Raw genomic sequence first — 12,893 nt, 5'->3', positions numbered from 1 at the left:
TGAATCTTTTGGTACTACAAAAAACCCACTTTTATTGCTGAAAATAATCATTTATTCATAATAAATTTAAAGGTCAACAAAATTTTCGATCTTTTCTTTCCTAGTATGTGAAAAATTCTCGTTTGTAGAATTCGAAAATATAATTTTAAAGCTCAAATATTCTAATTTTCAGATGTTTTATTAAAAAAAAAATTTAAACCACCGTTATCACGTAATGAAATATGTACAGAACCGAAAATTCAAGAATATTTTATATTTTTTTCCATACAACGATCTAAATATTTTTTTTTTTTAACTTAACGATTATTAATTTTCAAAATGTGTGCTCAGCTTTAATTTCTATGCAAAACTTAAGTTTTTACAAAAACTTATGTAAGTTAACGCCTTGACTTCATTTTAAGCTGAGTGTGAAAACTATTCCTTTATTTTATTAGGCTAGTGTATTGAAATGGGAATTCCAAATTCATACATTAAATATGTAGAAAATATGAACAAAATATCAAACAAATTTGAAGAGTGAGTTTGATAGACTCCATAAGCAGATTGAAGGCTTTGTAATCCTTATTATACTTAGGGTGGGTAAAAAAACCGAATTTCAAATCCTAATAGCGCGGAAAAGTTATGAATGGTGAAGACTAAGAAGGGTTTTAGAAAAAATCAATATCAGTTAATATCTTGTGCCTTCGGATCGGTCCTAAAGCTTGACAATTTTTTTTTTAAATTGTATTTTTAGAAAAAAAAAATTGACCACCCTAACATCTTATTTTTTCAATATAAAAGTTAAAAAAAAATTCTACTTGGGTAAGGAATTTCAGCGTGTATAAATTTTTCGAAATATGGCATTTTTACAAACAATATAACTATCAACTTGAGTCGACACCTTATTGATTTCACATATTGTATGTTTATAGACAACAGTCGACTCCCTCTAAGTCGAACTTTCACGGGACTCGAAAATCGGTCCGAGTTAGATTGAAATCGAGTTAGAGGGAGTTCGACTTAGAGGCAGTCGACTGTATTTGATAAATTATTGTGTTTACCAAATTAGAAAAAAAATCAGTGAAAGTCATGAACTCGTTGAAGATTAAATAAAATGCATGACTGGGTCGCACGAACTTGCAGAGTTAAAGTTGCTTAAATTTTTAAGACTTTTTATATAGAAATTTGGAAAAAAAAGAATAAAATTCGTTTAAAAAAAAAAATAAAATAAAATCTGAAATCAAATTGCCCTCCAAAACAAGTATGCAGTTTTGGCTGATATATTAAGATGCATTTTTAGAAATAAAATTTTCAAAATCGTTGGAGCCGTTTTTTAAAAAAGTAATTTTTTATAAATAATTTTTTAGAAAAAAAGTTTTACAATAAAATTGGTATGCCATTTTGCAGAAATCACTAATCGGCATATTAAAACAAAATTTCAAAAAAATCAATGTCCCGTTTTCGAAAATTTGATTTTTCAAAATTTTTTTAAAAATCGAAAAATTATTTTTTTGAAAATTTAATACTTGGTTTATATTTAAATTATATAAATGCTACTTCACAAAAAGTTTCATTAAAATCGAATAAGAAGTTTCGGAAATAATCGGATTTAAAAATAAACGGTTTAATGGCAGGTACCGTTAATAATGATTTTCAAAAAAAAAAAAAATTTCAAAAGAAGATACACCTTATCTTAAAACTAAGATTTGAATTTTTTAAACAAAATCCTTAGAGCCGTTTTCGAGATATTTCAATTTTACTAAAATCAGTATATGACAAGTACCGTTATTTTTGGTCCAAGAAAATTAATTCCAAAAACCCCTTCTGGAGAGTCACCAAATAACGCTACATACCAAGTTTGACATAAATCGGTCCATCCGTTTAGGCTGTAGGTTCGTATACAGACAGACGGACTTCCGGGACCCACTTTTTTGGCATTGTCTACCATCGTAATGTCATGGAAAAATGTTATCTCAACTTTTTTTTTTTGTGCGAACACATAACTTCATATAATTATAGTACCTATATCGCAAGTAAAAATCTGTCGATAAAAGGGGGTTTTGTCTATTTTTCATTCTCCTCGGCGGAAAGTGGTATATTTGATGTTTTATGGTGTCAAAACTCAGGAAAAATAGATTTTTTTCAAGGAAAATATTTGTAACAGGCTGATTTTTTAGTACCTATACCTACAGCTTGGTATAAGACTGGTTAACAATCTGTGGAAAGTCCTGAAGTTTATTCTGTCCGTTAGTCCCATTATAAGAGGTCAAAGGTATAACTGTTCATAGCTATTCAATGAAAAAAAAATTAACCAAAAACTATCAAAGTTTAGTAAAACACACTTTTAGACCATTTTAATGCTATTTCTTGAATTAAGTAGCACAATTTTTCATATAAAATTGATTATTTTGGTATTATGTATATTATTGTCAATTATATTTTTATGATAATAATAAGTGAAAATGTAAAAAATGTGCTAACTTTAACAAAAAATTGAAGAAGTATAAAAAGGGTCCAAAAAAATGTTTTACTATATTATACAATACATAGCTACTTTCAATTCAAACACATTCTAAATAATTTCTTCTTTCGAGCTGTTTAGCAAAAAAGCGGACTAACTCTGCATCATTGCGACAAGAAAAAAGTGAAGATTTAAAAGTCAGTGAATTTTGAAATGCAGAAAATAAAAAAAAATACCTTTGTGAAATATTTATTTACGGGCGAGTATTTGTAGCTTTTCAACACAAACTTCAATTTTGTATCTCGAGCGTTTTTTTTTTAATATTCAAATTTTGTCTCAGTTCTTAAAGTTGCATCCACACAAGCATGAAAGTATTAAAACTATCATAAACTTTTAAAATTATAACTTTCTAACGTTATGAATTTTCCACACGCAATGTCAATGCATTGTAATTGACCTACTTTAGAAAAAAAAAACTTAAATAACTCATATAGCAAATACGAAATTATCCTTAATCGATTTGAAGCAACAAACTTCTGAGTCGAGATTTAGGTATGTGTGTCATTAGGGCGTTCGTTATTTAGGTTTTTTTTCGGGAATCAAGTTCCTAAGTGGAAAAACTGTTTCTAAATAATAAAAAAAAAATCCCCTAATTTTTTCAGATTTTTATTTTGACGCTAGATGGCGCCCCAAGAGGGAAAAAAAATTTTCTCATTTGAAATAGGTATATGTTGACTTATGAGGCCATTTTTTAGATATAGCCTGTGCAAATTTTTGATGAGGTTCTTTTCTATATTAAACACCCTTTTCAAAAAGGTATAAACCATTTTTCTAGGACTAGGGATTTAGTCAGGACATTATTGTCTTTTTTGGGTGTATTAAACCAAGCATATTTTACTAAAACAAGCATATCAGTAGCATGAAAAATAAAATAAAACCCAAAAAAAGACATGCATGTCCTGACTAAACCCCTGGTCCTAGAAAAATGGTTTATATCTTTTTGAAAAGGGTGTTTAATATAGAAAAGAACCTCATCAAAAATTTGTACAATAAGGCTATATCTACAAAATGGCCTCATAAGTAAACATATACCTATTTCAAATGAGAAAAAACTTTAACCCTCTTGGGGCGCCATCTAGCGTCAAAATAAAAATCTGAAAAAATTAGAGGATTTTTTTTGTTGTATTATTTAGAAACAGTTTTTCCACTTAGGAACTTGATTCAAAAATAACGAACGCCCTAGTGTGTCATATACAACATGTGATTTTAATTTCAACTCTATTGACAATAATGTCGAACTTTCCTATATTATCTTTGTATACTTTTCATGTTTGTATTATGTATGTATAATATGTAAATTATATCAAACCAATTGATATTCACCAAACAATCTTCTTCTATCAGACATGGTCGAAACGCCAAATGGGCGCAATGACCAGCCAGAATTACTATATGAAGAGGTCTGTATTCTTCGAAAACACTGTGTACATACAACCTACCCCTTCCACCAAATGAATTGAAATTCATATTATTATGCTGAGTTGTTGTTGTTTTTGTGCATAATTTAAGCAACACATGTTATTATTCATTCAGCAACAAATTACAAAGTACCTACAAAAGCACACCATATAGAATCCGGTTGTGTCAGCCATTATTGTCCGTGTGAAATCGTGCATGACAGTATAGTGTCTAACTTTATGGGTTATCATGTATATAAGCATAGTAAAAGATAAATTAGCCTTATACTTACTTTTAGCATTGTTACTTGAAATGGAAGAAATATGTTTGAATCGTTTTGGATATATTATTCGGGTTTTATATCCATCATCAATCATTTTTGTAGCGTGTACAACAAATTATTAATATGTTAACCAGCAACAAGTTACATTTATGTAAAGTGATACATTCAAAAGTTAAGTAAAACGTGATTATCTTCATAAGGTTGTTGTACTTGATAGAAAACCTTTATCCTTTATCAAGAAATCAATTCAACTATTAAAATGGTAGAAGAATTGAAATGGATGCATCTTTAATAAATTTTATTATCTCAAGTGAAAATTTAATTACTCATTTTATTTTAACATAAATTTTACAACTTTTCCCCCTAATTCTGATATTTTTCCCCAAAACTCATGAGAGTGTAAAATTAAAACTTTTTTACAGAAAAAAAAAATTCTTGATCATTTTATCCAAAATATATCCTTTTAGCTTTTGTGTTGTGTATTGTTTGTTATTTATTTAAACGAAATGAAATAATAAAATGAAATAACTTTACCATATTTTAAGCCACTAAAGCGTATCAATTTTGCAGGTGTACGAGTATATACATATAAGGATTTCTTTTTCACCTCCAATCCCCAAAATGAAAGTTCTTTTAATTTTTAATTCAAAAAATATTTAATCCATTCATTTTCTTTCCATTTTACCATATACATACCCCCAATTGCAATCGATGTTTCATAATTAGCGTAATTAAAAGTAAACACAACACCACCATCACCGTATTTCTCCTCATATAAATGGTACGCAAATATACAATCGAGTGTTACGAGTCTGTTATTCAGAATCAATAAAAGATCAACAATACAAAAGCAAACAGTAGAATATTGAATTGTGTATTCGCTTTTCCTTCACAAAAAAAAAAAAAAAAAATCATACACAAATACAACATAATGTATGCGTACATGTGTGCGTATGAATTTGTATGTGTGTTAGTATAAACGTGACTATATTGTATGGGATATGGAAAAAGGATTATTATTTTATTATGTTGGCTGGACTGTTATACTCGGTGGCGGCAACGTATACAGTGGGACGGAATAATATTAATAATGGATGTAAATTAAATGCAGCAATCGAAGTGTTTCGATTAATATGGAAATTTTTTCTCTGCTTTTTTTTTTTTGTTGTATGCAATGCATATAAATACCTACTTGCAATGAAATTTTTTGTATTGTTGTTGTTTTTTTTTTTAATTTTATTTTTTTGTCGTGTCAGTTCTGAAGTTTAATTGAATTAAAAGGCCTGCTTCCCCATACCGATGAGTAAGTTGCTTGAAATGAAATGTTATGGAAAAATAATATCGAAGGATATATTTAACTTTTATCGAGGCAGTTAATAAGACGAAATGAAGGTAGAATCCAGAGAGATTGTTCACCTTTTCACTTGAATAATTACATATATCCTTTGTTTGAATGAAACTTAACTTTACATGGTTAAATAAAAAAAAAAATAATATTACTACCATTTCCTTGTATTCGAAATTATAAATGCGATAAGAATATTTTTGCACAATGTGCACAGCATGGGTTTAAATATGGGATATATCAATTGAAGTTTTCCCATTATTGATAATTATATTAAACTCAGTAAACATTGAAAATTAGGGAAAATTTTAAGGTTCTATCAATGGACGACTCTAGAATTTGTATGTATGTGTCATTTGGTTAGGTACACTGGGGTGTATGAGTAACATTTTTTTTCTAAATTCAAAATACATTCTTATGTTATGTATGTATGTGTTTCAGAAATTTATTTATTTATTTAATACAGTTTTATAGAAAAAAAATAAAAATTACATAAATTATTAAAATATTGATTGAAATGTACATAGTTGAGTAATTCCATGTGAAAAGAATATACGAAAAATACCTATGTCATAAAATCTTTTTGTGTCATTTTTTACCGGTTCCTTAGCTCAAAATATGAACTTCTGTATATAAATAGTCCCCCAAAAAAATTAGCAAGTGAGTAGAATGAATTAATTCCCTAAGTCACTCAATTTTTGAGAGTAAAAAAAAACATGATCTTAAATTACTTTTTTGCATATTTCTTGCGACTTTATACATAATTGAATGAATGTTTTTTTGCATTTGTAGGGTGATATTTAGGCCTTTCCAAAACCGTTATTAAAAATGAAATTATTTCATTTTAAGCTGATCTATTACAAAAAAGGTGAAAAATACTATTTATTTTTTTTTCTAAGAAACCCATTTTTTAATTTTTTTTTTCAAAACTGTTTTTGAAGTAAAAAATTATGATCTTTTCAATTAAAATAGTTTCGTGATGATTTTTTTACTTTTAAGCTGTTCTTTTGCAATTTTTTATTTTGATGATTCAAATTTTTACATAAAACAATAATGAGGCTCGGCACGAGTACGATAACAAAGGCGACAAGAATTGATAACGGTACTTTGTAGAGGAGTTAAATACAATTATTTTTTACTATAGAGGAGGGGGGTCTATCTTCCCTCGTTTAGGCGGGAGGGGCAATTTTCTAAAATTTGACGTAAAATACTAATAAAATTATTACAAATCAACGGCAATACTAACAGTTGTAATTGATATCTTTCTGAAAAGCCAGAATTGTACACTTAATTCTAGTTTTTAAATAAAATTATTTCAATTAATTTTTCTCGAAATAATCAGCTTCAAAGTCAAATTTGGGGAAAAAAGTTTTTAAAAAACACATTAAATACTATTTTTGCCAAGACTGTCATTTTAAATATGAAATTAATCAATAAAATTAACTGCCTCAATAAATTTCTTATCAAATACTGAAAACCAGATGCTTCTATGCCTTCTAGTTTTTGAGAAAATTGAAAATAAGAAAATTATCTTTTTATCAGGTTTGTATTTTTTAGCAGTTTTCGTGTTTACACAAACATAATGCATGCAAGCAGTATGCCCCCTTGCAACCCCCGGCTTGAACTCACTATTATAGGATTTTGGGTGGGTGCAAGTTTGGGTGTAGGCAAATTTTCTTCAGAATTTAAAAGTTTTTTCGAATCCAAAAGAAACTTTGTACATACCCAAAACCCAACCTTGGCCCCACCCCAAATTCTATAGTGTGCCCAAGCAGGGGGGTTGCAGGGTGGCAGCATGCCCCCTCTTACCCATCTCACTTTGAAAAGCCTTGAACTTCATACCTAATTATACTGCGTCTTTATTAATTTTTAAGAATTGGTTTTCTTTCAAAATTTAAAAGTTTCTTCGAATCCAAAAGAAACTTTGTACATACCCAACCTTGACCCCACCCCAAATCCTATAGTGTGCCCAAGCAGGGGCCCATCTCACTTTGATACGCCTTGAACTTCATACTATTACCATTTTTATAAAAAAAATCGCGAGATTCTAAGGACCAATTTCAAATGGCCTAAGAGAAGCGGGACAGAGGACCCAAAAAGGAAGGTAAAATCCTGAGAACCCGCGAAGGAGGACAGGCATGATACTTTTAATTTAAAAAGCTGTTAATATTGGCGAAAATAGTAAAAAAAAAAAAATGAAAATCTGATAAAAGATAATTTTCTTATTTTCAATTTTCTCAAAAACTATAAGTCATAGAAGCATCTGGTTTTCAAAAACAGTTTTGAAAAAAAAAATTTAAAAATGGGTTTTTTAGAAAAAAAAAATAAAATGTGTTTTTCACCTTTTTTGTAATAGATAAGCTTAAAATGGACTAATTTCATTTTTAATAACGGTTTTGGAAAGGTCTAAATATCACCCTACAAATGCAAAAAAACATTCATTCAAATTTTACTCTCAAAAATTGAGTGACTTCGGGAATTAATTCATTCTACCTACTCACTTGCTATTTTTTTGGGGGGATTATTTATCTACAGAAGTTCATATTTTGAGCTAAGGAACCGGTAAAAAAATGACACAAAAAGATTTTATGACATAGGTATTTTTCGTATATTCTTTTCACATGGAATTACTCAGTTGTTAAACGATTGGATGAACAAGTAAAAAAATTTTATATTCAAAAGAGTAAATAAATTGCACATTACATTCAAAGGAGAATAATGTTCGTAGTTAATATCTACGATAGAGTTAGAGATAAATACAATGTTTGGGACATTTCTGAAATTTCGTGAAGTTACGAAAAGTCTATAATTTAACAATGATTAAAAAACATTAATAAGACCTTCTGTTCTCAAGACAAGTATGTGTATGGTGGTGAGCGGTGAGGGACAGTCTACGTCTATTATACATAAGATCAAAATAAAAAAAACAAAACTTTTTTAATTTTTATGACACTCATAATGAGGTGACCAGATTTGAAAGACGTAATCCAGAATGGGTATGAAAAAAGTATAAAAAATGTTTTTTAATAAAAGGATTTGAAACCTGATGTGACTCCCTTTTAATCTAACTAAGAAGTGTCTTTATTAGTAAGGTAAGGAATTGGTTTGTTCTATAAATTTAAGCTTATACGATCAAATAAGACGCAAAGGACAAGAACTTGACTTACATGTAACAAAGAGACTCCATTTAACAAATAATTGTGCCTGAAAGTTTTCTTGTAAAATTCATATAATTATTAAATAATTTGACATTAAGATAAGCACATAGTTACGAAATCACTAGTCAAAAAACGAATTATGTCACATGGCAACATCTTATAATCATGAACGTTGGCGATAGTTTTTAATATTGTTACATCATTCGCATATATGTAACAGTTTTAATATTTCAAGATGGAGGAAAATTCATTTATAAATAAAATAAAAAGTAAAGGGACTAAATGGCTGCCTTGTCGTATTCCAGAATTAACAAAGAAGTAGTTTGATGGTTGAAAAAAGAACAGTCAATTTGAGGTAGTAGGTTATTTAATTTGCTAAAATCTTATTTTTTATTAAAACTATATGATTAGAGAAAAAAAAAAACAAAAACCCTGATGATGGTTGTCTAAAAACTAAGGGTTAAGTAAATTTTTCACAGTGCAATCTTCATTAGAAGTTGTCAAAATTAGTTCAAATATTCTTTCATTGGAATTTAAAACGAGATTTTTGAACGTTCGAGATTTTGTCCATTCGAGATTTTTATCATTCTAAATCCATTCGTTATTCAGTTGGTGATTGGAGCTTTAAATGAAATGAGCCGAATGGTGAGGGCGTTAATTTTGTTTATTGGTCTGGTAAACCTTATGTTTGTGTTTGAATTAGGGTTGTAAAAAGTCATTTTCTTTTTTTAATGGATTTGTTTTCTATTAAAAATTAAAAAAAAGTATTTGTTGCAAATAAAAAAAAAAATGCATTAAAAAATATTGATTGCAACTGAAAAAGTTTGCATTAAAAAATTTGTACTCCAACTGAAAAATATTTGCATTGAAAATATATTTATTGCAATTAAAAATATTTTATATGAAAAAAATTTATTAGATACTACTGAAATATATTTGCATTGAAAATAACATTTTTATTTCAATATTTTTGTATTATATTAAAAACAAATGTTATTGCAAATATAAAATTTTTTGCATTGAAAAAGGAAATTAAATGCAAAATGTGTGCAATGAATTTTTTTGTATTCGTCGAACTTCTTACAATTTGAATGACCTTAAATTAGGTTAAATTTCATTTGCAAAAAGAGGTTGTCTGTAAAGCCGGTTTACGGACGATGATTTTACCTGATAACGTCGTTAGACAATAGGTTGTGTGCTTTTGTTTAAAATGAGTCAATTGAAGCGTTTACTTTTTTCAAACAATTATAATTTACAAGAAAAAGCTAAAAAAAAAATATAAAAATAATTTATTGAAAAAAATCATTTTCATCAAAAAAAGCAAAGAAAGCATGAATTTTTATTTTCTCACGTCATTAATTCCATTTTTTTCCCTAACAACCTATACAAGATTTTATATCATCTGAAAGCTTATTGCCTTAGCTCAAAATATATATATCGATCAGGTCTATGAGACATCTACAAAAAGAGCTAGAATTTTTTGAACTCGATCAAATTTCATTAAAAAAAGCAAAAAAAAACATTTATTTTTATGTTCTCACGCTATTGAATCAAATTTTTTGTTTAACAACCTATAAAAAATTTTATACAATGTCAAAGCTTATTATTTTAACTTTCATATGACGTATCACTTAAAGTCAACCATGTCGAATTTCCAGACTGAGATTACGGTACTTCCCACACTGGTGGCTGTTCGGGGGCAACAGATCTCCACTGGTGTTTTAAGGTTTTTCGCAAGTTTCTTGATTAAACATTGTGTAGCTTGTAGTTAGTCTACCGTTATGTGTGATATACCAAACGATAGGTAATTGTATCAGGATGCTCATAAAAGTTTAATAAAATTTCTATCTGCTCTTGGTCAAAAGTTATAACCTGTTGAATTCTAAAATTTTATTTTACCGTTATCTCAAAATTGTGTTTACGAAAATGATTGAAAATTTGCACACATATAGTCGTTGTCATTGTCTATCATTACTCTACATATAATATTCCTGTATCTATTAAAGAAAAAAAGATAAAAATAAAAAACGATGAAAATTGGTTTAAAACGGTAAAAAAACGTGTATTTTAAAAACTTGTTTCTTCCGTTATTCAGTCAAAACTCACTAAACGATTACAAGTTACTACACATGCATGCATTAGGGCAAAACCTCCATGTTCTATAAGTTTAATTAATTTAATTTTTTGAGCGCTCCAAAAAAGAGCTAAAAATCAAAAAATACCCAAAAATAAGCCTAAAAAACAAGGTGTTTTTCAAAAATTCATATTTTGAAACGCAGAGTGTTGGAAAAAAATCCGTATCAGACGCTTAATTTTTTTCCCTCATCTTTTACCTGGCATCTTTAGAATTGTCAAACAAAATTTCCTTTACCCAAAATCATCATTTTGTCAAAGCCCCAACACGTGTACAATGTTCAAACAAAACATTTTAGCTTAGTTTCTAAATTTTTTCTTAAATGCAGTTATTCTTAAATTAATCTCATCTATCTATAGCAACAAAATCAATTCTCTACGACTTCGCGTTTAGATTTTAGCTCAAATTTCATCTTTCCGTTTTACCCCTGTTTACCCTATTAAATGACGGAATTTTTAAAAATCCTTCATTTGGATTAAGCTTTATATTATTATCTTTCAAATAAACTATAGAAGATTTTTGTATCTCTAATAGTTTATTTTTAATTGAAATTTATTGCCACACTGCGAAAGTGCAAGAGTGTAACGTTAGAAAATGGCGTCACTTTTTTGTGGTGGCGTTATCACGTCAAAAATATTTGTTTGTTTTTTTTTTTTCTTTTAAATATCAAATGCAATTTTTTAATAGATAATTTTACGATTCTGCCTGGTTTAATTTGATTTGTATATACAATTAAGTCAAAAATGCATATTAGGAAATTAGATAGAAAGCAAATTCTCTCAATAAACCGGATTCATTGCTTTTCTTTTTATAATTAACGATAAATATTAAATTGTTTACATACATTGCATAATAATTTCATGTGGGAGTGTAACATATATTCTAGTTTTATATTTTTAAGAGTTTTTTTTTCGAAATTGGAATTTATTATTTGAACAAATTTTTAATTTGAATTATTTTGGGGGTAACAATTTGGCGATAAAGTTATTTCCAGAACAGATGTGCATTTAATTTTTATATTTTTAAATTTGTATTCATGTTTCCGTCCTTTTCCATTATTTAAGGTATAAGTTCAAATAGCCTATACCTATACCCTATAACTTTATTATAATTAAAAAGCTTTTAAAAATACATCAGTTTTTAGCTTATGATGCCTAGTTTTAAAGTTATAAGGAAATAGATGAACGTACAACATTAATACATAAGATATTGAAAAGAGGTAACGATACGTGTTTTCATCTTCCTTTTCTCGTTTTTCTCCCTTTTTTGATACTTGGAAAAAATTATTAAAAAATTTAAATGATGAATAGCTATTTTTTTATTAAAGCTCTTCGAACATCAAAGTTAAATTAATATAAAGTTTCTACTACTCGTACATTTCACATGTAAAAAAAAAAATTACTTCAAGGTGATTCTCATCGATTTGCAACTATTTTGCTTGTTACCTTTTACCTTCAACAGAATCTTAATTAAATCATTTGTTTCAAGGCGTCCTTGTTTACTTATACGCAGCAATATACAATATACATGCATTCATGTATATACTAAGAATAAGTACACCTTTGGTTCGTATTTTGTGTTGAAGAAATGTGTAATGAGGAGTAAAGGATGTGCTGAAAAGACAATATGGTCACGTGTACTTGTACTCTTGTTGTATATTTATGCCAGTAAGCTTTAAAATATTGTTAAAATGCGAAAGGTTGCCCTAGATGATATAGAAACCTTTTTACCCATCAAGGATGCTGGTTAAATATAGTAGATATGTAGTTATGAATAGAGAGATAGTGTATTGGCATGGTTTTACTTAACATCCTTGGGTAAATTTGTTTTGTATATGATGTTGTTTAATATACAGCTAGATAGCTATGTATGATGAATAATATTTTGTATACTTACATCTTATTCGTAAATTAACTAAGGCACTTTGTGTTTCCCCTCTATCGTTAGCAGCCGAACATGCATAAAGGCCAGCATGTAAACGAGCAACTCTCTGAAGGACCAAGGATCTTGTTGAAATGATTACTCCCCAGGAAACATTTTGAGTAACAGGCATACCCTAGGGATAGACACAAAAG

At 28.3% G+C, this 12,893-nt stretch overlaps 1 protein-coding gene across 4 annotated transcripts in view; it reads right to left on the bottom strand.

Annotated features, from left to right (window-relative positions):
• The window catches only part of LOC129913564 (uncharacterized), a 410,935-nt gene that overhangs the window by 63,102 nt on the left and 334,940 nt on the right, over window positions 1–12,893 (bottom strand). For all 4 annotated transcript variants that reach the window (XM_055992304.1, XM_055992307.1, XM_055992306.1 and 1 more), the window contains one exon: window positions 12,715–12,874. In XM_055992304.1, coding sequence (XP_055848279.1) covers window positions 12,715–12,874 — 160 coding nt within the window. The remainder of the gene's footprint in view (window positions 1–12,714; window positions 12,875–12,893) is intronic.

The sequence above is a fragment of the Episyrphus balteatus genome, chromosome 3 (genome assembly GCF_945859705.1).
Source record: "Episyrphus balteatus chromosome 3, idEpiBalt1.1, whole genome shotgun sequence".
NCBI lineage: Eukaryota > Metazoa > Arthropoda > Insecta > Diptera > Syrphidae > Episyrphus > Episyrphus balteatus.
The sequence above is the reverse complement of the archived record's forward strand: the minus strand, read 5'-3'. Positions and strand labels throughout refer to the sequence as shown.